Below are 24,864 nucleotides of genomic sequence, written 5' to 3' on the forward strand. Positions count from 1 at the left end.
GATGCGAGAAGGTGCTCCTGTGGTTGTCTTCCCCAAAACGGCAACGGGCCAAGCGCTCCTCTGTGCCTGCTCCCCTGTAGGACTGGCAGACACAGGTTCGGATCCCAGCTCTGCCCCTTCCCGCTGCCCTCACAGGAAAGAGGGAGGTTCCGGGGAAATGGCCCTTCTCCTAAAAGGCCAGGGCCAGATAAAGGGAGCCATCGCTTCGGAGAGGCATTGGTCAAAACCCTGTCCAGCATTTGCCCTCCTGGGCGTCTCCCCCAGGAGCGGACGTGCACCTGTCCAGGTGACAGCAATGCACAAACCAGTTGTCCACGTACCCAACAGCAGTGGAAAGGGAAAGTCATACAACGGCATAGCCAGCCGTTAACTTGAACTAGGGCCTGTCAGTGTGAGTAAGCAATGAGGCAAAACAGGAGTGAACAAGCGATGGGGGCCCTGGGCGCTGGTTTCACCAGCCTAGTCTTCTTCATCTTAAACGCTTGTGCACACGCCCAAGGCCCATGGGGGGGACACACCCGGCTGCCTGACAGTAAAGCTCTGGTTGGTCCTCGCTGCAGCCCCCAACCTCCTTTTAACAGTAACAGTTCACAGAGTTATCCACGTGACCAGATTAGGTCGATAAATTTATTATTTGTTTTCCAACTGTCCCTTTTTTTTAATCCTCACCTGAGGATATTTTTTCCATTGCTTTTCAGAGAGTGAAAAGGAGAGAGAAACATCGATGTGAGAGTGAAACTTCGATTGGCTTCTTCCTGCAGGCCCCCTACTGGGGATTGAGCCCAAAACCCAGCATGTGCTGTTGACCAGGAATCAAACCTGCGGCCTCTCAGTGCATGGGACGGTGCTCAACCAGCTGAGGCACACGGGCCAGGGCAATTGTCCCATTTTTGTTCCTGCTTCCTCTCCTGTCCTCTCTTGGGTTATTTGAATAGCTTTTAGAATTATTTTCAATTTATCCTCTGGGGTTTCGGCCTTTATCCAGTGCTGCTCTAGGGATGACACCCACATCCTGTTCGCTCAGGGCTGTTGTACCACTTCACGGACGCTGTAGAAATGCTGCCACTGCTCAGGTCCCCAAGCCTCTCTGCTCCATCAGTCTATGCTATAGCTGCCATATGGATTAGGTTTACATCCATGACAAAGTCCACAAGACCATGTCACAACGTTTGCTTTAGTCATACATACTTCAAATAAATTAAGAGGGAAAAAGTCTTTTTAAAAAATTTCCCCATTGATCTACCATTTCCAGTTCCAAGTTTCTCCTGGGACAATTTCCCATAAGCCTGAAGACCTTACATTAGCATTTCTTACAGTGTATTTCTGCTGGCCACAATGTCTCTTAGTTTTATCTGAAAATACCTATTTTCACTGTTTTGACTCACTGTTTCCTTTTAGCATTTTAAAGTTGTTTCAGGCCCTGGCTGGGCAGCTCAGTTGGATACAGTGTCGTCTTGCTACACCAAGATTTTGGGTTTGATCCCTGGTCAGGGCACATGCAAAAATCAACCAATGAATGTATAATTAAGCGGAACAACAAATCGATGTTTCTCTCTCTCCCCCCGCCTTCCTCTCTCTCTAAAAGTCAATAAATAGCACTGGCCAGTGTGGCTCAGTTGGTTGGAGGTTGTCCGGTACACCAAAATGTGGCAGATTCCATTCCTGGTCAGGGCATGTACCCGGGTTTCGAGTTTGATCCCCTGTTGGGGGCAACTGATTAGTGTTTCTCTCTCACATCAATGTCCCTCTCTCTTCCTCTCTCTAAAGTCAATGAAAAATATATCCTTGGGTGAGGATTAAAAATAAATATATTTTTTAAAAAGATGTTGTTTCACTGTCTCCCAGCCTCCATCGTTTGATGAGATACCCAGGACCGTTTGAGTCATAGTTCCTCTGTAATGTGTTGTTTTTGTCCGGCTACTTTCAAGATTTTTTCTTCATTTTTGATTTTCATATTGACTACAATATGCCCAGGCACAGTTTGTGTGTTTTTAAATAACATTCATCCTGTTTCGGATTCACTGAGCTTTTCAAATCTGTAAATATTTGTCTTTTACCAAATTCCAGAAGTTTGGGCCATTACTTACTCAAATATTTTTTCTTCCCCACTTTCTCTCCTCTTTCTGGGACTCCAGTTACATGTGTATCAGACCTCTTCAGAGTGTCTCGCAAGTCCTGGAAGCTCTTGTTATTTAAAAAAATTTTCCTTTTTAGCCTGGGTAATGCCCATGAATCTATTTCCAGTTCACGTAACCCTTTCTCTCTCTTCATGCTGCTGTTATATTAGGTCTACCAGTGAGTTTTTAAAATTGCAGGTATAGTCTTTCTCAGTCCTTGAACATCCATTATTTCTCTGCTGAGATTTCCTATTTTTCATCATTGCATTTTTTTTTTAAACCTCGATGAGCATAGTTGTACTAGCCGCTTTCCAGTCCTTGATTAGCCCTAGCCAGTTTTGCTCAGTGCTTAGAGCGTCTGCCCATGGATTGAAGGGCCCCGGGTTGATTCCTGCCAAGGGCACATCTGATACATCGATGTTTCTCTCTCCCTTCCACTCTCTCTGAAAAGCAAGGGGAAAAATATCCTTGGGTGAGGGTAAATAAACAAAGCCCTTGTCTAATTCCAACCCTTGGGTTGTGTCATCTTGATTTTTCCCTGGAGAATGGGTCACATTTTCCTGACCCTATGATGATTAGGTAATTTTGGACCGTATTCTGGATATTATGAAGGTAATGTTGTGGACATTCTGGATTTTGTTATATCCTCCAAAGGATGTGACTGTTTTTGTTTTAAGGGACATTTAAGTTTGTTAGACTATTGCAGAGGGGGACAGCTCGGACCCAGTTCAATTCAACCCTGCTGCGTCTGCCCCACACTTCATAGCCCAGTGGTCAGCAGGAGCAGGGCTGAATTTACACATATACCGTGTTTTTCCTTCCTTGGCACTTTCCTTTCCAGCAGCTCTGGTTATTCCAACTCTCCCTGCTGCTTCAGGCCAGTCAGACAGCTGGTTTCCTACCCGAGTCCTAGCTGCCTGGCGCGGCGCCTCCGGGAAACACACGCGCACAGCAAAAACCCCGTGGTGGACTCCTTGCAACTTTCAGCTCCCCTCCCAAATCTTCCTGCCTTTGTTCACTCTCCAGTCATCCGATAGTCGTTTTTTGGCTAGGGTTTTTGTGTGTTTTGTTTTGTGTTGTCTAGAATTTAGTTATTTGCAGGGGGGTTTGTGTGTGAGAAACTTACCCCATCACACAAGAAACAGAACTTTGTTATCTTCTTTTTAATAGAACCAAATGTATCATATTTAGGATTGAAAGTGGGGGATCCCTCCCAGTAGTGGCTTCTAGAGAGGTTTGCTCTTCATTGCCCAGTTTTTTCCTTTCTTAGAAAATACGGCTGTCTTTGTACAACTCAATTCTGTACTACACACATGTACTATGTATCTAAACAACAAATGAGACATACAAAGCCACCACCCTCCAGCCTTTTGGAAAGAATCACCATCTCAAATGCACTTATATACCCTGTAACCTGAGCATTTGGCTTTGGGAAGTCTTTCCCAAGTGTGTACAAAGAAAACAGGCTCAGTGTCACTCAACAGCAGTCTGATTAAATAGCTTATGGCTCATCTGTGGTTTCGGAATTTGATGCCTGATGCGCTGACAGGGATCTCCAAGGCAATGAGAACAAGCAAGTTGCAGGAAAAGTTATTTATAAATATGCATAATAGCAGCTAACATTGAGCAATTTCCACTCAAAGAACATATTAATTCATTTAATTTTCACACATCAGAGGAATGGTCCTATTACCCCATTTACAGATGGGGCAGCTGAGGTACTAAAAGGTCACTTGCCCAAGATCACAGAGCTAAGTGGTAGAGACTGGGTTTGAGCCTGACCGCCTCGAAGGATTCACTCTCAGTGGCATTGAGGGGTAACCTCTGGGGGCTAGGTATGCAAGCTCACACCTGACCTACACAAAAAGCAGCTCAGGTTTCTCTCCGAGATGTTGAGTTTAGCTGTGAAGTCAGCTGCTCCTGCTACGTGGCCAGCACTGAGCTGACAGGCCGTGACGCAGTGGGGAGGAATCTTTTTACTCTTATGCTGGTATATTTATTACTTGATAGTTTTAGTACAAGCTTAAAAACAAAATCCACCTGCCCTCTGGACCCAGCTGAAGAGAATCCCTTAGCACCTGGGCCGCCTCGTGGTTCTCAGTGGTGACTGCTAGGTCTAAGGACCTCGTGAAAGCAAAGTCCGAGTCTCCTTGTCTTCACCAAGATCGTAACGCTGCCACTACATGAATGTTTCCTAAATGTCCCATCGGAAAGTCTTCCCCATCAGCCCACATTCCATCCCTTACCTCCTGGATGAAGCCATTTCCTCATCTGCAATATGGTCACAACACTATCTACCCTCATAGGGTTGCCGTGAGGGTTCAAACAATTTAGCTAAAGCACAAGCATTTTGGAAAGTCCCAGGCAGGTGGTGTGAATGTACTAGTATTATTCAACTCTTGACCTGAAAACTACCACCCAAGCTTCCATTCCGCCTGTAAAAGGGCAAGTAGGACATACCTCAATAGATAAACATATTTACAATAGAAACTGACAAAATGGATCTGCACTGCAAGAATGTGGGGCTGTGATGGAACCCAGAGCTTTTATTGTAATTTTTTACCTGTTCCACTAGAATGTTCTGTCTGAGCCTTTAGCATGTTAAGCACTGACTGGAGTTTGGCTCCTGCACAAACCAGACAAACAGAGCGGGGTATGCAGGGAAGAAACCCACCCACCTTGACGCCAGCCCATTTCCCTTCATTCGGTAGCTCCAGCACCCCAAAATATGTCACTTTCAAGAGCAGATCCTCCTTCCCACGTGGGCTGCGTATCTCCTGGAGATACTAGAAACCATGGGATAATCACTGTGCATTTCCTGTAGACTTAGGGAAACCCTTTATGGTAATACTGATGTGTAATACGGGAGGATGTGAAATTTGAAGACACGAGGATAGACACTTCTTGCCTGGGGCTGGTGGCTTCCAGCACCACCTCTCTGGTTCCCAAGGGCTCCTCTCTGGATGACTCAATCTCTGCCCTGAGAGGTACAGGGTGGGAAAGTTTGAAGAGCCTTAGAGATTCTACGATGACAATTTTTTTATCCATCCACACCCGCATGCTCCCCCTTGTGACCAAGGCTCCACACTGCAAAGTAAAGGATGTCATTAGCTGAACAGTTCTAAGAGGGCAGGAGATTCACGCAACAATAAAACCCAACCTCAGTGTCACAACAAGGTCCCTCTAGAAACGCAGCCCTTGCCTCACCAAGGTGGGAGCAGAGGTGACCCGGAGGGACAGCTGGGAACTGAGTTCTACCTCCCAGAGAGCAGTTCTTTTTAGAGTGCAACACGATTAAAACAGGAAGGGAGCGAATTTATTCGTTCAAACTGGCCAGGCCCAAACCTCACACAATTTTACATCAAGGAGGAACCTGCTCAGAGTTGGTGTTCCCGTGACAGCTTTGACTTGTACCAGCAGTGGGACTGGGCATGTTACTTAAACGTCACTTACCTTCACTGCCCACTTTTACTCTGCACACTGTCTGGTGCAGAGACGAGCTGCATAAAAGGCAGCATCCATACCACGTTTTACTCCATTGCCTATATAACTCTTGTCACTGAGAATAGCCACTATGTGACTGAATCATTCAACAGACAACTGGAATCAGAGGCTTCTACACACGCTAACTTTTGCTGCATTACCCAGAAAAACGGTGGCAGGGACAGTGTTGGAGGGGGGGCATCTTGGACTCATGTTTAGAGCATCCCGTGGAATTTCTTCAGGTTTAAAAAGGCAATTGGTGGGATCACTCCCCATCAGAGGATGTTTCAAATGTGGAGGAAAAACAAACAAGTCCTAAAGCAGATAACTTTATTTCTATAATTCCTGTTTAAAGAACCATGGGAATCTAGAAAATATAAAAAAACACAAACAGCTGCCATTCAGGGGTAAATGAAGGACCAACACAGCCCTTAAATGAAACAGTCTCCAGCGCCACATCAGAGCTGGGGTTTGCAGAGACGACAGGCTCATCTCCCCCTGCGCGGCCCCAGAGCAGAATCCCCAGGGGATAGGGCCCTGGCACCTGCCTTTTAATACAAATTTTCCTACTAATATTCAACTTGCAAGGTCTTGCCCTAATGCCCAAAAGGACCTGGTACCATTTCCTCTGTTCCACAGCCCAGGCTGGAATCACTAATCCTCAACTAAAACTCAGGAACAGCGCACCAGATGCCACCTGTTGTTTTTCAGGATTTCAAACTTTGGAGGAAATACATCCCGCCTGCCATGTTTTTTCCTCTCAGGGCACCTGTCTGCATTTGGAACTGCAGTTCCACTAGTGTTTCATCGGGCCTGGGCCTTACTCCCCCCCTGAGGTCATGCTCCTTGCTACGTGACATCAGGCGAGGAATAAGTCCAAGAAGGTAGCGAGAGGCTACTAAGCAACCAGGCGTGCTGGTTCCTGGCAGGCATCTCTAGCTGCACCCCAGAGGCCTGGTGACCGTGACAGCACCAGGACAAAGAGGTGTCAGAGGGTGCTTTCAGGTGATGGCCACTCAGGGGAGCTTGCAAACAGTCCTGCGCAGTACTGGATGGAGACAGCCAGTCCCTCCGCCCTTTAATGTGCAGCAGCTGCTGGTGTCCGCAAGGAGCACATCTGCACAACCTCATCGCATGGGGGAAATAGTTTGCATTGGTCCAATGACTTCACTCTCCTCTTGCCTAGAGATGCCTCAGTGGGAGGAAGGGCGTGGGGAACACATGCGGGCACACTGGGGGTCAGCATCTCTGGGGCTGCCAGGTCGTGGGTTCACTTGGGGCCGAGGCACTCCACAATCCCATTTCCCTTCATACCATCAAAAAAGAAGAAGTTGTTGTGAGGTGGGTCCCTTTGAGACAGGGCCTGGGGAGAAAAACAAGAGGGTTCAGCTCAAGTGCTTGAAAAGGAATAAAATGGGGGGGGGGCCCACCCCACACCAGATCTTCTGTAAGCAGCGTGCGCAGTGGTTTCTCAATAGAGGTTGATTTTGCTCCCCAGGGGCTATTTGGCCACGTCTGGAAACTTTTCCCCCCCCAAATACAAGCAGAAGTTTATTTAGAAAGTCCAAGATAGAAAAAGGGAGCCAGCTGGGCTGTGTGGGCTCAGGAAACAAATTACAGAGGCAAAAGAAGGGCCCTTGGAGCTCAGGAGAAAGAAGGCAGAGATAAGGTGCCTGGGGGAAGGTGGTGGAAAGGACGCGTGTGCTCTAGAGAGCACGCACATGGAGACACTGTTGACTGTCATGTGTCTGTGCTGGCCCTTACCAGCTGTGTGCCCTCTGACAGATCACTTAGCCTCTCTCAACCTTACTTTTCCCAAGTAAAGCAAACATAACAAATGTATTATCCTAGGCATTAAGAGAGATGATGTACCTTGAGTGCCTTAACCAGCGCCTGGCAAACGGCAGTGATAATTATTTATGACTGTGACTGAGAAAGGCAGTGACTCACTCCACATGTCTTAGCTGAAGCCTTCACTAGGAGACCGAGCGGTCTGCCTTCCACAGGGAAGGCCTGGGAGCTCTGCTGTTCTCCCACAGACACAGTGACTGTCTCGTGGGATTAACAAGACACAGCACTTTTAAGGACAGGCTTAGACAACCTGAAATCACAGGCTGAGTCATGTGTATACATGTGTATACTGGGTTCATACATGCCGGTGCCTTTTCTATGAGGTTCTGGACCCAAATAGGGTTACCAATTGAAGAGGACATCACCTAAGCCAGCTTCTAGGCAGTGTTTTGAGGTTCCAGGGAACACCATATTGTCACTCATAAGGCAAGACCTCATTTACAAGGTTAGAAATTGCTCTAAACATCCCAAACTTCTCCTTAAACTGAGTGCCAATCCTCATCTGTAAAAAGGGATAATCATATCTACTTCAAGTAGCTTTTCAGCCATTTGTCCAAAGAAGTGTTTTCAGCATCTGCTCTGTGTTAGGTATAGTGCTAGATACTAAGGATGGGGCTTGGATCTGACATGTTTGCCCCTGGTGTGCACATGAAAAGGCAAATAAGTAGTGCCTGCCTGTGAGGGTCTCTGGTGAGAATGAAATGATCATCCTGTAATGTGCCTGGAGCAGAGCAAACTCTCAGTAAGTGGGAGCTGCTACTACTAATGGGGCCAGGCACCCCTTACCAGTGGCTGAGGATCTCAAGCACTCGGCCAGGTGGAAGGGCCCAAGAGCCCACAGCTGGACTCCTAGAGCCTGGAATGAATCCAACTTACAGATGATACAATCGACTTAACACAGAGCCTGGGGTGGCCACTGCTGTCACTATCACCTGTAGCACTGTGGGCAGGGAGACCTACTGTGGACAGTGGGGAAAGGAAGGACGATTTCCACCTAAGGAAGCATGACATAACGGGGACATGGGCAGAATACATGGTGTCTGAGATGATATAAGGGGGGAAGGAAATAAAGATTCCAAGAAAACAGGCTTTTACATTTGTCCTCCATCTCCTACTGTTCACTTTTTAAGTGGTCAGATGGTCTCTGAGAAGGGGGAGGTCTGTGGCCCTCAGACTGCAGGGCCCTACTGCCAGCTGCCTGGAACTGTGTTAAGTAGAGGTGGGGGAGTGGTAGGGACAGGACAGCAGGGCATGGGGTGAACATGGGGCAAAAGGTAAAGTGCTTCCCAAGCCAGATGGGGGTAGGAGATTCCAGACACGCCCAGCAACAAAGAATGCAGAGTGCTCTGGCTATCTGGCATAAACAGAAACAAGATGCTGGGCAACAGCTGTCCCCAGCAGGCAGAGAGGAGGGGGCTGCATTAGAGGTTAGGACTGGGATGCAGAGAAGCCGCTGCAAACAATGGGGTCAAGGCCACCTGCCTTGACCCCCAATCTCCATCCCATATGAAAAATCCAGGGAGCGGCTTCTTGGTGGGATGTACAAAAGTGAGCCCGGGGACGGCAAGGACAGCAGCTCTGGGTCCATGCAGACATAGAGAGCTAGATGGGGTGTCATTTAGGGACAGCGCCTAAGGCACAATGGCCAAGTGGTAAAGAGCACAGGCCCAGAAACCAGACTGCCTGGGCTCCAATCCCAGCACCATACTTCCCCACACCTCCATCCCCACTTTCTACAGCAGGGATCACAACATTTCCTATCTCATGGGGTTGCTGTGAGGATGAATGAGTTCATCCATGTAAAGAACAGTCTTTGGGTGGCTCATGCTTATCTATCATTGTGGTCACTACAGGCTACAAGAATACATACGCACCCGTTCCCACCTATGATCCTCCATCACTGCACTGTCACTCACCAGGCACCGCTGCCCACGGAAGAGAACAAACCACCACTGCAAGTCTACGAGCACCCAGAACCTGATAAAGGCCAATCCGACGTCTCTGGGCAAATATCAAAGTCCCCAAAGAAAGTAGAACTGGAGGGCATGGTCTAGTTTTAGCAACCCGAATGTTCTAGAATAAATTTAAAATGCTGTGCTAGCTGTGGTTATATGACCCCAGGTAAGATACTTCCCTTCTGAGAGTGCCAATGACACTTACCTAACATGTCACAGGTCACCCTTAGAGCCTGTGGGCCTCCTGGCACAGGCACTGGTACAGCTTTTCCTCCTTCTCTGTAAATAGCTATGGTGTATTAACAAGAGGAAACTCTGAGGCCATGGTGAAGGACAGAGGTGAAGAGCACGGATTTTGGAGTCCCTTCTCAGGGCCTCAGTAGTGTCTTCCCATAAGAGGGGGTCATGACAGGACTGATTTCACAGAGCCATGAGAATCAGAATACCTGGAAACCTCAAAAGCACCAGACCCCTGGTTGGTTCAGCTAAGGGAGTGCAGGTAGCACTATGTCCAGCTCTGGGTTCAGCACAGAGGCGGCACTCAGGGCATTTGCTGAATGCCCACCTGGGTGGGCTGGAGAGAATGGGATAGGCTGGAAAAGGGAAGAAAGGAAAAGGGTGGAGCATGAAACAAGGACCAGCGGGGTCAGAGAAACCAGGGAGCTCAGACAGCCCAGGGCACTCTCTCGGCACTTCTACAAGGTGTGCGGTGGATCACTGTCTTCTGCTCCACAGTGACTATTTACCTTCACAATTTCCTGGGCCAAGATCCCGCCAACCACTGCACACACTGGGGCCATCTCAGAGAAGCAGTACCTAGGGGAGAAGACAAGTAAAATGAAGCGCTGAAACAGGAAGGTGGGAGGACAGTGGAGAGGGTCGGCAATGGGCTGCCTGAATGAAAACATCTACCAGGAGGAGTCAATTTAGACAGCAGTGCTAATGCTGGCATCTAGGCGTGAAAGTTAAATCTGATCCAGGGGTTAGGGGGTGGTGGGGAAAGACCTTTGAACCTTGGAGGGCAGGAATTGTTTCACACTTTTTATTTTTTTAAAGTTAAAGAAAAGACTATATCTGTGCCTCCTAAAAATAAGGTCCTACAAATATCAGATGTTTCGGTGCCCGGGTCACATTCTCGCAATTCTCTCCTTACCCATAATGGGCGGTGGGTTCTATATGCTATTCCCAGACAAATGTCAGGGAGAAGGCCTGTGTTAACATGCAGGAGGCATGGGAAATTTGGGACTTGAAATTAAAGTATGGGGACAGAAAAAAGTCTTCACTACCCACATAGATACCAGTCCTTCTTGGGCAAGGATGGGGCACCCAGAGGACAAATTTTAACTGATACCGTCACTGGTCCCTCCAAATCACCCATCCTGGGTATCTAAACACTACCTCCCACCACCTCCCCAGAGGAAGTAAGCTCTGCCAGTGTCCAGCCTGTACTCAAAGGTTTTTTGTTTTTTTAATATATCTTTATTGATTTCAGAGAGAGGAAAGGAGAGGGAGAAAGAGAGATAGAAACATCAATGATGAGAGTGCCCTGACCAGGAATCGAACCCTGATCGCCTGGATCCTAGGTGGACGCTCAACCGCTGAGCCACGCCCGGCCAGGCTCAAAGGTATTTCTTAAATGACCAAACTGGGACACAGAAAAGTTGTAGCCTCTGGAAGGAACCCCACCACCAAAAGACCAACTCCAGTGGCCTCCCAGTTTGTGCTCAGCTTTCTAGAAATTTTAAAAAGTGCACACACCTAAACATACATAATTTTAAACCCAAGTACTATCAATTACTATTCATCCCACACTGTAATCTACTGATGGATATTCAGACTGTTGAACACTGTGGTCATATATCTTGCATAGATGTCCAAACAATTTTTTATGGTAAATCCCTAAATACAGAATTTCTGGGCCCTGATACATTTTGCCAAAACGCCCTCCAGAAAGTCTAAGCCCTGTCCGGCTGGGCCCTCTTATGAAAAAAAAAAAAAAGCCCGGCCAGGCGGGGCTCAGCGGTTGAGCATTGGCCTAGAATCCAGGAGATCACGGTTTGATTCCCGGTCAGGGCACATGCCGGGTTTCGGGCTCAGTCCTCAGTCGGGAGCATGCAGGAGGCAGCCAATCAGTGACTCTCTCATCATTGATGTTTCTATCTCTCTCCCCTCCTCTTCCTCTCTCTGAAATCAATAAAGATATATTTAAAAAAAATACACCTGTTCTCTTGAGATCATACTACACAATTTAATATTCTGCCTTCTCTCTCTTTAAAGTCTATTATCTTGTCCTGGCCAGGTATTTCAGATGGTCAGAGCATCACCCTGATACACAAAGGTTGCAGGTTCAATCCCAGGTCAGGTCACATGCAGGAATCAACCAATGAATGCAAAAGTAAGCGGAACAACCCTGGTTGGTGTGACATCCTGTGCACCAAAAGGTTGGTTGGGTGTCATCCCGCGCACCAAAAGGCTGCCGGTTCAATTCCAGGTCAGAGCACATGCCCAAGTTTCGGACTCCATTCCTAGTAGGGGCAGGCAGGAGTTAGCTGATCCATGTTTCACTCTCACATCGATGCTTCTCTCTCTTTTCCTCCCTCTCCCATCCCCTCTCTCTACACATTATAAAAAAATCTTTTTAAAAAATCTCAAAATGTTTAAAAATAAATGCAACAAATTGATGTTTCTCTCCCTAAAAAAAACACACACAATACATTAAAAAAAATTCTTTTTAATTATTTTAACTAAATGCTAGCAAACCAAACCAGCAACATATAGAAAGGATTATACACCACAACTAAGTGGTACTTATGTCAGGAATACAAAGTTGGTTCAACAGTTGAAAAATCAATCGGTGTAATATGCCATATTAACTGAATAAAGGACAATAAACACATGATCTTCTCAACTGACACAGAAAAAGCATGTGACAAAATCCAGCACCTTTTCATGAAAAAAAACAAACACTCAACAAACTGAGAGGAAAACTTCTTCAACCCGATAAAGGGCATCTATGAAAAATTCACAACTAACATCATAGTCAATGGTAAAAGACTTTTTGAAAAGCTTTCCTCCCAAGATCAGGAACAAGACAAGGATGTTTGCTCTCACCACTTCTACTGGACCTTGTATAGAATGTTCTAGCAGGGCAATTAAGGAAGGAAAAAGAATTAAGAGACCTCAGATCAGAAAGGAAGAAGTAATACATATTCATAGATGACATAATTTGGCATATAGAAAATACTAAGGAATTCACAGAAAAATTATTTGAACTATTAATTCAGCAAGGCTTGCAGGATACAGGATTAATATACAAAAATCAACTGCACTTCCAGATATTAGTAATGAACATTCTAAAAAGGAAATTAAGAATTCCACTTATAATAGCATCCAATATAAAATACTTGAAATAAATTTAACTAGATGTAAAAAACGTACTCTGAAGACTAACCACTGAGCCACACCGGCTAGGGCTATCATTAACTCTTTAATGCCTTTCCAATTTCTCTTCCTTTTAATATTATAATGAGTATCTTTTGTACATAAATGTTTGCTCAAATTATTTCTTTAGAGTATATTCTTATTAATAAGGAGAATTATTGTGCCAAAGAGGGAACATTTTAATCACTCTTGATACACATTTCTAAAGTGTTCCCTGAAATGGTTACACCTTTTCCCACCACTCTTGCTGACAATAAGTGTTTTGTGTGTTTTTTTAAATCTAAAGGATTTTGTTGATTTTACATATGCTATGACAGAAAATGCAGAAGATGACACATTACCAGTGGTCAATGATTTTTCTCTGGGTAATGGGATTACAAGTGATTTTCATTTTCTTCTTTGAATTTATTCTGTACTATCCGATTTTTCCATAACATGTATATTACTTCTGTAATTTACAAATCAGTAAGTTCACAAAAGGACAAATATTGTATGATTCCATATATATGAGATACCTAGAATAATCAAATCCATAGAGACAGAAAACAGAAGTTACCAGAGGCTTGGAGAAGGCAGAAAGGAAAGTTAGTGGATGGTGGTGATGGCTGCACAACAGTGTGAATGTACTTAATGCCACCAAACTGTATGTTTGGGAATGGTTACAATAGTATATTCTAGGTTGTGTATATGTAACCACAATAAAAATTTTAAACAGTAACAGTTATATTTACATATACAAATTATGAATGTTCATCATAAACATATATAATAATGGAAAACTATAAACAACTTAAATACCCACCCGATAAGGTGATGGTTAAATAAAAACCATGTGTCAGACAGGACATGGATCTGTATTTTTGATACAAATAGTTCTATGACATGCTGAAAAAAGAAGGCTATTGTATGGAAAGTATGATCTCATTTTGATATTAAAAAAAGAGAAAATATGCCCTAGCTGGATTTTCTCAGTGGTTAGAGCATCAGTTTGTGACTGAAGGGTCCCGGGCTCAATTCTGGCCAAGGGCACATACCTTGGTTGTAGGCTCAATCCCCGGCTTTGGTCGGGCACGTGCAAGGGGCAACCAGTCAATGTCTCTCTCTCACATCAATGTTTCTCTCTGTTTCTCTCTCTCCCTCCCACTCTCTCTGAAGAGCAATGGGAAAAAAAATCCTTGGATGAGGATAAAAAAATAAATAAATAAAAATGCATGGGTAAATATACACAGACATCTGTGAGGCTAAACCTGAAAATGTTAGCCGTGGCTACTCCTCAATGGTGGGGCCATTTCCTTCCCTTCCCTTCTATAGCTTCTGGCAACAGGCACCTGTTACTTTCCTAATCAGAAAAGCAATCAAGCTCTCTAAAAAGAGAGTAAATAAGGGCATATAAAGGGCAGCACAAGCTGACCAGACAGATGAGGGAAACAGAGACTTGTGCACAGCATCCTGTACTCAAGTGAGCAGCCCTGCTCCGAGCTGGCAGTGAGCAATCTGTGAGGATGGCTCAGCTGCCAGACATCCCATCCCATCTCAGGCCTCGAGGAGGCCACCAAATCCCTCTTACTTAAAGGGCAATAAAGCGGGAGCACCTGAGCACACGAGGACCTGGACATGGGAAAGTGGTTTCTGTGGAGGAGGTGGGCGGGGAAAGGAAACAGTTTGGAGAGAAAACTGGCCAGCAGCTAGTTAGGCTGTTAGCAGTTAGGTGGTGGCTCTCTCCTTCTAGGAAGAGGGGCCTCCACCACTGGCCAGCAATGCAGAGCCAGACCACTCATCACTCTAAATGCCCAAATTAGTCACTTGGCTGCGTATTCACAGCCAGGCACCAGGTTTGCTTGGCAGCCCAGCCTGTCTAGCTGTGTTTGCTGCAAACGGAGTCCTGTGTGAGCCAGAGCAGGTACCACTTGTTTCCCACACTGTCCTCCCTTCACCAAGACATGCGTGCCCAGCCGTGAGCCTGAGACAGGGACCCTTGCCTAGCCTGCAGTATTAGCCCCTGAACTCCCAGTGCCCACTTACAAAAGCACTCACAGCCTACTGCCTACACACAGTGCCTAGACCCAAGAAAGAAACAACTAGGGAAGGAAGGGACTCTGGGCACTATATTGCTAGGAAGAAACCAAGGGAGCGCACTGCTACCACAGAGTATATGCAGAGACCTGGGCAAGGTCTTGGTTGGCTACTTATTAAAACCTCAAGTGATAGAAAAGTCTTTTGAGCCTCAGTTCCTTCATTTAAATAATGGAAAATAATCACACCTCAAGGGGGTATTGTGGCAATTAATATGGTAAAGCACAGAACGTCTTCGATTCATGGTGCTGTTGTCATTAGCTGTATAAACCTTGGGTTTGACACTTCACTCTCCTGACCTTTAACTTTTCCTCACCTATAAAAAGAACTGTTGTGAAGAGAGACCATGTACATAATAGGTGCTCAATAAATTACAGCCATCATTATTACTGCTGCAAGCTAGAGGCACAGCAAAGCAATTTAGGAAGTTTCCCCAAAAACCATGAAAGAAAACGAGAATTAGCTGATGACCCCAGAACTGCTTGGAAGGGGTTCCTGACCCAGTCACTATTTGGACTTCTCTAATCAAATCCTAAACCTGATTGTGTATAAGAGCAAAGAATGGTCACCTAAGGTGAAAGCATCTAAGTGCCCAAGGGAGAGGATGCTGGGAACACGACTGCCCTTGCTGCTGAGGGTAGACACTGGTGAGCCATCAACAGAGGGCAATGGGGTAGTATCTACCAAGTAATAAATCACTCTTCTGATCCAGTTACTCCCTTTCTAGCAATTTATCCTGCAGTTGCACCTGCACACAGGGGCCATACACTGCAGCACACTGCGGTAACAAAAGCCTGGCCACAACTTGAGGCCGCAGAGGACAGGTTCAGTGACTCTACTGCTCCTGTGGTGGATACTAGAGAGCTGAAGAAACGAGGAAGGAAACTATGTACTGACCAGGAAACAGCCCCAGAAGACACTGTGAAGTGAAAAGGTATACTGTATTGCATACAGATTTTATACTACCTTGAATTTTCAACCCTGTGAATATAAAATACCCATTGAACAAACAGAGCCTACACCTCTGTTGCTCACATGCTGTAGCTACAGCGACGGAGAGGCAGAGGTCTGCAGGATCTGGCAGAATGTGGCAAAGGAGGCTCTCCTCAGGGCTTTCGGTCTCAGTAAAGCACTTCCCCAGCTTAAGGCAAATAGGCAGACATTTATCAATCCAGGCCAAACTAACAAATGCGGAGACCAACCTGACAAAGTCTTCAGGAAGCAGGTCAGGATTAACACCCAGGGAGTCAAGCACATCATTTCGAATCTGGAGCAACAGCTCAGAATCTTCCCCAAAGGTATCGCAACTTGGGTCTCTTCCCTTATCCGTGCGGAACTTTAGGAGCACTGGGAAAGGAAAACGAAGGGAGGTTAAAAAGCAAGTCTTTCGTAATAAATGCTTATAGATGTTTAGAATTAAAAAAAAATTTCTTTCATTCTCTAGGAACTATACATTAATTAACGTGGGCCAAGCGAAAGGTAATACACTTTTCATTTATTCAACAAATACAGTCAGGAAGGCAATCAAATTATTACCAAATAACTACAATGACTGTGATAAGTGCCAGGATAGTAGACCAGAGGGTCTGATATCCACAGGGTGTGGCAGGTAAGGCTTCCCTGAGGAAGCCATGACTGACTGAAGTGTGTGTTTGGGAAGAAGGGGGAAAGCTTCCAGCAGAGGGAAAAGATCTGATTCTGACCCAGAAGAGAGGTCAAGAGCGGGAGGCATACAATTTAGGCATTAGTTCAAAGGGCTCCTTCAGCCAGAAAGGCCAGCCAAATGCTCAGACTCATCAGACAGGCAAGTCATTACAAACAAAACCTCCCTTAGTACAGCAATTAGGTCAATCTCCAGAAACGAGTGTTTAATTTTGGTTTTGAACCAGAGAAAGGCTGAGATGATGGCAGCAAAATCAGAGCTACTGTGAACAAGACCCTAACATGGTTTGAATTTTAACCCAATCAAAAAACAACTCCCTTCTACTACCACTACTCCTGTCCACAACGTTCACTGCGTGCCTGGTGGGTGGCATACTTGTTCCCCACGTGCTCCCCAAAGCAGGCATGCAGCCAGTCTCGAGGGCACTACTCCTCCCCCATCACACAAGTGGTGTGTATCAGCGGAGAGAGAGACACGTGGATCCCTGGGTGCTCTGGGATAGCACTTCATACCTGCAGGGGACTTTACAGTTTACAAAGAGCTTCCACTTAAGTTTCATCATTATTTCCTGACTAAAAAAGTGAACTTATTCACCAAATTATACTGAATCAGTACAAGGGGCTCTTCCCTAAAAACAAAGGTGATTGAAAACTCAGGTAATTAATTGCTGTGAGGCTCTAAAAATGCATTTGGGGAAAAAAAAAATGCATTTGGAACCCACCCCAGATTAAGAAACGAGTCCTTCTTTCTACTTGTTTTCTTAAGACTCACAGATAGTTTTGGTGATGAGCAGCCTGGATTGAGAACCACTCTCCAAGAAAGAGTACAAATTCATTCCCTCAACCAGCAAAACTGAGCAGTCACTGTGTGCCCCGCAGATCAAAGCACTGAAGGTACAAGGGTAGGTGAGCAAGTCTTGGTGTCTGCACATATGATGGTGATGGGGAGCAACAGGGAATTTAGGAGTCACAACAGAAGGCACCAAGCCTGAGAGAAGTTCATAAATGAGTTATATAGTATTCCAAGAAGATCCCAAACCACAGAGGCCCAGGTAAAAGAAGACACAGCCTGCTCTGGGGCTATGCCTTTCTCAGACCCAGTGTTTCTCTAGCAACTTTCAAATGCCCAGTATACAGCTCTGCACATTAGAGGCTTAAAAAAAAACAGGACACCTGTTTTGAACAGTTTGCCGTCTGGAAATATGACTCTCCTCTTTTTCAAGAACACAGCTCCTAGAACCCTGAATTGTACCTGACCACTTGGCAGCCAACTCAAGGCCAATGACCATTTGGATGCTGCTAAGCTGATCTGCCTTCACCTCAGCTTAGCTTTTACCTCTGCAGATGTGTTGCTGGAATTCCAATCTGGAGTAAATAAATGCAATCACAGAAGCATTTGGGGGCAGGGTAGAGAAGAAACTGCAGAAGAGGCAATTAATCCCTGTTTAGACCAAGCCTCCTTTCCAACAATGTCCTATGAAGACAAAGGAATCTGGAAATCTGCTAGTCCAGCCAAAGCAGAGGATACTCCAAGGGTGTTACATCGAATGTCGGTGCTACTCCTGTCAACTGCTCCTGACAGGACACAGAAGGCGTGTCAGTGCTGCCTGAGCAGATGACGGAGGCAATGCCAGGTGCAGTGGCTCATACTGCACAATCTGAGACCCAGTGGCCACCACGTGGACAGTGAGTGAGGCTGCTTAATTTCAGGCTGTCAGAGTGGTGGACAGCAGCAGGGGCCCCACATGGTGCCGCCTGTGAAATCTTCTAATTTCTATGTCACTGGGACAGAAGCATTAACTGTCACAAGGGATGAAGAAGAGAGGATCATTTTTGCAGCCCTCACCATAAAGCTTTTCATCTTTTGGTTAAATATAAGCTCTCAGAGAAAGCTCAAACCATCACCATAATATTATGCAAAACCAACAGTACCTACTATGTGCCAGGAATCATTCTAAACTTTCTTCTTTTTTTAAAAAAACATATTTTTATTGATTTCAAAGAGAGGGAGGGAGAGGAAGAAAGAGAGATAGAAACATCAATGATGAGTCATTGATTGGCTGCCTCCTGCATGCCCCTGACTGGGGATCAAGCCCGCAACCTGGGCATGTGCCCTGACCAGGAATCGAACTCGATCTCCTGGATCCTAGGCCAATGCTCAACTGCTGAGCCATGCCCAGCTGGGCCATTCTAAACATTTTCATACAGTAACACTCATCCACAATAACCTGGTGAGGAAGGTCGCCCTATTACTCTCCCTACTTTATAGATGAAGAAACTGAAGTTCAGAGAGGTGAAGTGGCTTGTTCAATGTAACTGCCAATAAGTATTCAAGCAGAAATGCCAACTCTGGCACTCAGACTGTGTGCTTCTTAACCCTAATCGAATCCAGGAGAAATGGCAGGACCATCAGGAATGCAGCCCCAAGGATTCCAAGTGGTCTGGCTCTTTGCCCCCCACCTCAGGAGGACTCCCATTCAACCACATTTTTATGCATTTATCCAGATAGGTCCTGCCCTCTCTCAACTGGTCCATTAATTTGAAGTTAATTCAGTGGGTGAGAAGTGGAGGCAGAGGCCATACGAAACCCTGCCCATTAATCTTCAGAGAGTAAGACCAGTCTCATCTCAGAAAGAACTAAGATGGCACTAAGAGGAGGAGTGAAGGCAGCCAGCAGCTGGGTCCCGCTGTTTCTCTGGGCCCCTTGCCTGCTCCTGGTGCAGGCCGCCTGGATGAGGGCCGGCAGGCTGGCACCGTCCAGATACCTCGCTGACCACATCTGAAGTCCTCTCAGGGCCTCTGGGAAGGAGGCCAGTCAGAAGGCCACTTATTTGCAGCAAAGCAAACAGAAGCTGTATTTTTCACTTTGTCGAATGTCAGCACTCCAGTTAGCGGGGGTGGGAAGAAGCCCATGCTCTAGACAGGCAGCAGCCTCAGAACTGACCCCAGCCCCTGACAAGTTTTTGCTTATTAAATTCTCCTCTTTGTTCTGCTCTCCACCCCTTCCAAATAGCTAGACACACACACATCACTGTTGACTCTGCATTTCTGAAGAGCACCTCCCCACCAGCTTCCAGATTATAAAACTGTTCCATTAAGATCAAACATCTTCAGGAGTGGAGAGCTGCTCTGCCAAAGGATGACTCACTGAATCGTATCAAAACAGTGCACAAAATTAGTCCCAAACTTGATTAGCTTCATCTGAACCTTTTAATTAACTCAGGTTGCTGAGGGCCAGGGAAATGACATTTATTGCTACATAAGACAGGCTTGTGTCTCTGCTGAAGTTTGCCATGTAACAAAAAGGGCAAACTTTGGAGAAACCAAGCACCTTTTCATGTATTAGAAGAAAAACTATGCACATGTGAATAACTGCTACTTCTGCAAAAAGAAATTAACTCAAGTTCAAATTTAATCTGAATCAGAATAACAGATTACTGTTACTACAGGAACTTGGAAAGCAGTATTATTAATCACTGTATTTCTTTTGAAAAATATCTTATTGCATTTAAATAGTGCGACTATATTGAGCATAATCACTAAGGCCATTGGGGGAAAAATAAAGTCAATGTTGCAAATTAGCACCAACTCTATTACTGTCCCTCAAAACAGCTCAATTAAGGGAGGGAAAGCCAAATGTAAATCTCATTTGCCTGACGCCCAAAGCTTTCCGTGTCACACACCCCTGTCCCCCAATCTCTGGCTCACTCAGTAGAGCCATTCCCTCTGGGAACATCCTGGAAACCAGCTCTACTCCTGGGTTACATAAACTTCCAAGAAACCGAGAAGTAGTTATCCTCTTTCACAACTGCCTATCTTCTAAGGCAAAACAATAGGTCTGACATTCAGTCAACTGTTCATTCAATAAATATGTACTGAGAGCTGACTTTGTGCCAGGCCTGAGCTGGGCAGGGAAGAGCAAAATGCACACTCTGCTCCCACAGAGCATTTAGTGAGGGGGGGCAAACCCAAACTACTTACAAAATAACAGAAGATGGGAACAGAAGAGGAGCTCTGAGAGTGTATGAGGGAGGAACAGGGCAGTCTCACTGAGCAGCCAGCTCCCTACCATGGGGCAGGACCACCTCCTCTTCGTGGACCCCCAGCCCAGAACACTGCTGCCCCATTCTTTCTCTCTCCCCAACGGCTCACAGGCTCCCTAAGGGCCCACTGCGCCTTCTCCCTGAGAAGCCCTTCCTGGAAACTGGCAGGCAGCAGACTGCAGAAGTGAGGAGCTCAGTTCTGGAGCCTCAGCTGGATCCCCTATTTTTCCACTTACTGTCACCTTGGGCAAGTGACAATGTCCCTGAGCTTCCTCTATAAAATAAGAATCCTAAAAGCACTTACCGTGAGGGACTTAAGGGTTAAGTGAACTAATCCACGTAAAGCACCTAGGACAGCCTGTGTACGGTGTAAGGACTCAGTCAATGCCCTGCTCCAGGACTGTGGCTACTCTCTCCCAGTCTCCATAAACCCAGTTCACCGGCCCTGGAGCCAACATGCTTGTTCATGGTGAAATTCCTCGTTTAACCGAGTTACCACCACTAGCGCAGCTGTGAACTCTGGGATTACAGTGACTTGGAGACTGGCAGACACTTTCGGCACCCACTCTCTCCCTTCGTGGCTCTTAATCTCAGTTTGTGATCTTACACTCATCTGTGTAAACTCACTTGTACAAGGACTGGCTCGTCTTCCCCGCTAGACGTTCACTCTGTGGGGCAGAGACTGTTTCTTTTTGTTCACTTTTACTTACTACCTCACCTGGGTTTGCCCCTTTGGGGTTCCAAGAAAATATGTTTCGTGGGAAGCCTCAATGTTTGGGGAAGGAAGGCGAACAGTCACAAATGAGAGGAGAGGGTATGCGACAAGTAACACAAGGTCCTCACAGATCCTAACTAGGCTCTTTTACTAATTGAATTGAACAGTTTTCAGGATACCCAGGATGGATCTGTTTCTTACCAAGCGTTTACAAACATGCTAGACATGGAACGTCCAGCAACAAATAAAAAAGATACACACTGCACTATGTCTGCCCTCAGGAGGGAAATGATAGAAATCCCGCTTTCAAGGCCATGCCTGAGGTCTAAAGGTGTAGAACAGCCAGCCTGTGGGCGTGAGCTCAAAGGAGGGACAGAGATGGGCTGGGGAAGCCAGGAGCACTTCGGGAAGCCACTGTGAGTCTGGCTCTCTCAGCCTCTTACCTTTTAAGGCATCTGGTCATCTACTCAGCTCAACTCCACAAAGCTGCCCCCTTAATTGGTTGGAGCATCATCCCGCCCACTGAAAGGTCGTGGGTTCGATTCCGGGTCAGGGCAAGGAAGAGAAGCAACCAATCGATGGTTCTTTTCTACATCAGTGTTTCTCTTTCCCTCTCTGTCTCTCTTCTCCTCCCCCGTCTCTAAAATCAATGAGCATGTCCTCAGGTGAGGATTTTAAAAACATGCTAAAAGTATGTGTATGCATGTATTCATTCACTCATTCATTTTTTCATCCACAAACATGTCCTGAGCACCTGCCCTCCACCCCACATCCTGTGCTGGGGACCTGGAAGTGACCCAGACAACACCAGGCCCTGCCCTTGAATGCAGAGGACACACTCATAAGCCCGTCTGTCCCCACAGCCACGGAGCACTGTGATCTTTCTCCAGAATATCACCTCCAGAGTGGCGCCCCTGAAGACTTCTTCTGAAATGCCCCTCTGGGCTCCAAGTCCTGGCCACCCTTCCACCTCTCCAATGCAACCCAGACTGTGACCTCATCACATCACATATCAGCTCAAAACAGAGAAAGCTGTTGCTGTTATTTACATCTCACTCTCTTCTGAAAGGAATTTGAGGCAGCCGAATGAAGTTGTTGATGGGGGGAAAGAGAGTACTTTTTCTCAGAAATGACCTGAAAACAAGATGACATTTTTTTGCCTACCAAATTAAAGACCAGGGTTACTCAACCTAAGCAAGAAGGCTGGGGCCGGTTCTGTCACCAAGCTGGTGGAAGTGTGAGTGCTCAGTAAACCACGTGAGAATGTGGTATTGAGGATCTTTATACAAGGTCATGCCCCTTGGCCAGTGATTGAATTATGTATAAATTATCCCTGCCATGTTATTTATACCACAGAAAATGGTTACATATGATATACTGACAGAATGAATAATATTCAGCTATTAAAATTATGTTTAAGCAGTTTTTAGTCACGTTTTTTAAACATTTAGTTTTTTAAAAACACACACAATATCCTACATTCAAAATGAGTTCTCCCATGTAAAAATAAAATAGAATAAGACAGATACAACTGTCTTTACATCTCCATTGTAAAGGTTCGGGAAACTGAGGCTTTGGAGAGGCTCAGGGTTACAATGGACTCAAAAGTCAAGGCACTAGTAACCTCTGTGTTATACTGTCTCCCTAGGACCAGAGACAAGATACAAAACATGCTTTTTTTAAAAAAAAATAACTTCAAATGGATCTGCCTCCCCACCCCAAAGCCCACCAGTTTGGAGTAATGCAAACCACCCACTACGACTCTGCAGCCAAATGTTCTATTTCTCCTCTGAAAAATGTCAAGTGATTCCTGAGCTTAACTCTCACCTTTAAAGTGGCACATTCTCACTAGTAAGAAAAGACTAATTTACAAAGGAAGGGGACAAAAAAATTCTAAAATGCAGAGATAAACTATGTAGAGGACAAGTACAGAGCTCCACAGACCCCCAGTGCACTGTCCCTCATCGCCTGGCTTGGCTAACTGCACCCCCTCCTCACACAGCGAGTCTGACAGAGTCCTCTACATTCAGACCCATCCTGCCCGGTCACAAGCAGCAGGGAGACAGGGTCTTTTCTCTAGCCCAGCACTTGAGTGGCACATGACCTTGACTCTGGGCATCTGCTGCTCTCTGCCAACCGCTCTCACCGAGGGAAGATGGCACAGGACATTCCCGTGACTGTTGTCTGACAGTCAGAGAAAAGATGTGAGGCTTTAAACAAGAATCGCAGCTGGGCTTGGGGCCCAAGAGTTGCTCAAACAGGCTAAAGCCGGGGGTGGGGGAGATGTGGGCCTGCAAAGAAAAAACAAGGCAGGTTGTAGACAATGTTGCCCATTATTGCAATGTGGTCTCGGTGGGCCTTTGTTTCCAATCTGCAAAAGTGGATTAAGAAAATGTCACAAGGCTCTTGTGAAGTTCAGATTCTGAAACTGGGCATAATGTTATTAATAGTGATGATAATAATTAAAGTGTGACAGAGAGCTCCGAGATAGGCAGTGTTCTGTGATGTTCAAACACTTTCTAGGTGTGGCCAACCTGGACAAATGACTTCACCTCTCCAAGACTCAATTTCTTCTTGTGAAAATGGAATGATCACAGTAAGATCTGTTCTCATGAGGGCGCTGTGAAGATTTAATGTGATCATGATGCATATAAAGTGCTTATCAACAATGATTAATGCACAACATGTGCTGGGCCTTCATCTAATCCCTGTGCCCTACGAGGGAGCCTAATCAGAGTGGGTTCTCTCACCAGTCTATCTGCTGAAGGCCGAAAAGCACTTGTGGGTCACCTCTACCCTCACCCTCTGCTTTCCTCTCTGCATGACAGTGCCTTCTTCCTTTCTGAATGACTGTGGTCTGCCTTTTCTCTACCACTGATAAGGCAGTGGCACCAAACAAAAAAACACACACAAAAACCACTTTTTTCTTTCTCCCTCCCTACAAATTATTTTTAAACATTTGTGGTCATGACAGCAGCAAATCAACAAGTGCTCAGCTGCTGCCCCATTATCAGAACCCATTTCCCTGTGGCTGTCTCCTCGGCAGTTCCTGTTGGTAGTTGTTGTGGGTAGTTTTTGTTGGTAGTTCTTATAATTTTTTTTTAAATATATCTTTATTGATTTCAGAGAGAGGAAGGGAGAGGGGGAGAGACAGAAACAATGATGAGAGAGTTGTCATTGATCGGCTGCCTCCTGCATGCCCTGACTAGGGATCAAGCCCGCAACCCAGACATGTGCCCTGACCGGGAATCGAACAGCGATCTGAATCCTAGGTCAATACTCAACTGCTGAGCAATGCCAGGCTGGGTTTCTGGGTAATTCTTGTTGGTAGTTCTTGTGGATAGCTCTTGTTGGTGGTTCTTGCAGGTAGTTCTTGTGGATAGCTTTTTTTTTTAAACATATCTTTATTGATTTCAGAGAGACGAAGGGAGAGGGATAGAGAGATAGAAACATCAATGATGAGAGAGTCATTGATCGGCTGCCTCCTGCAGGCCTCCGACTGGGGATTGAACCCGCAACCCGGT

General features: G+C 45.9%; 1 protein-coding gene across 3 annotated transcripts in view; it reads right to left on the reverse strand.

Annotated features, from left to right (window-relative positions):
• Window positions 1-5,916: 5,916 nt before the first annotated feature.
• SAE1 (SUMO1 activating enzyme subunit 1) overlaps window positions 5,917-24,864 on the reverse strand; it is a 58,369-nt gene continuing 39,421 nt past the window's right edge. For 2 of the 3 annotated variants that reach the window (XM_081117982.1, XM_081117980.1), the window contains exons 7-9: window positions 16,123-16,267; window positions 10,153-10,222; window positions 5,917-6,963 (exon numbers count right to left, since the gene is read on the reverse strand). In XM_081117982.1, coding sequence (XP_080974108.1) covers window positions 6,871-6,963; window positions 10,153-10,222; window positions 16,123-16,267 — 308 coding nt within the window. In that variant the 3' untranslated portion in view covers window positions 5,917-6,870. The remainder of the gene's footprint in view (window positions 6,964-10,152; window positions 10,223-16,122; window positions 16,268-24,864) is intronic. The other variant, XM_081117981.1, reaches the window with a different exon arrangement.

The sequence above is a fragment of the Miniopterus schreibersii genome, assembly GCF_964146895.1.
Source record: "Miniopterus schreibersii genome assembly, chromosome: 18".
NCBI classification, from domain to species: domain Eukaryota; kingdom Metazoa; phylum Chordata; class Mammalia; order Chiroptera; family Miniopteridae; genus Miniopterus; species Miniopterus schreibersii.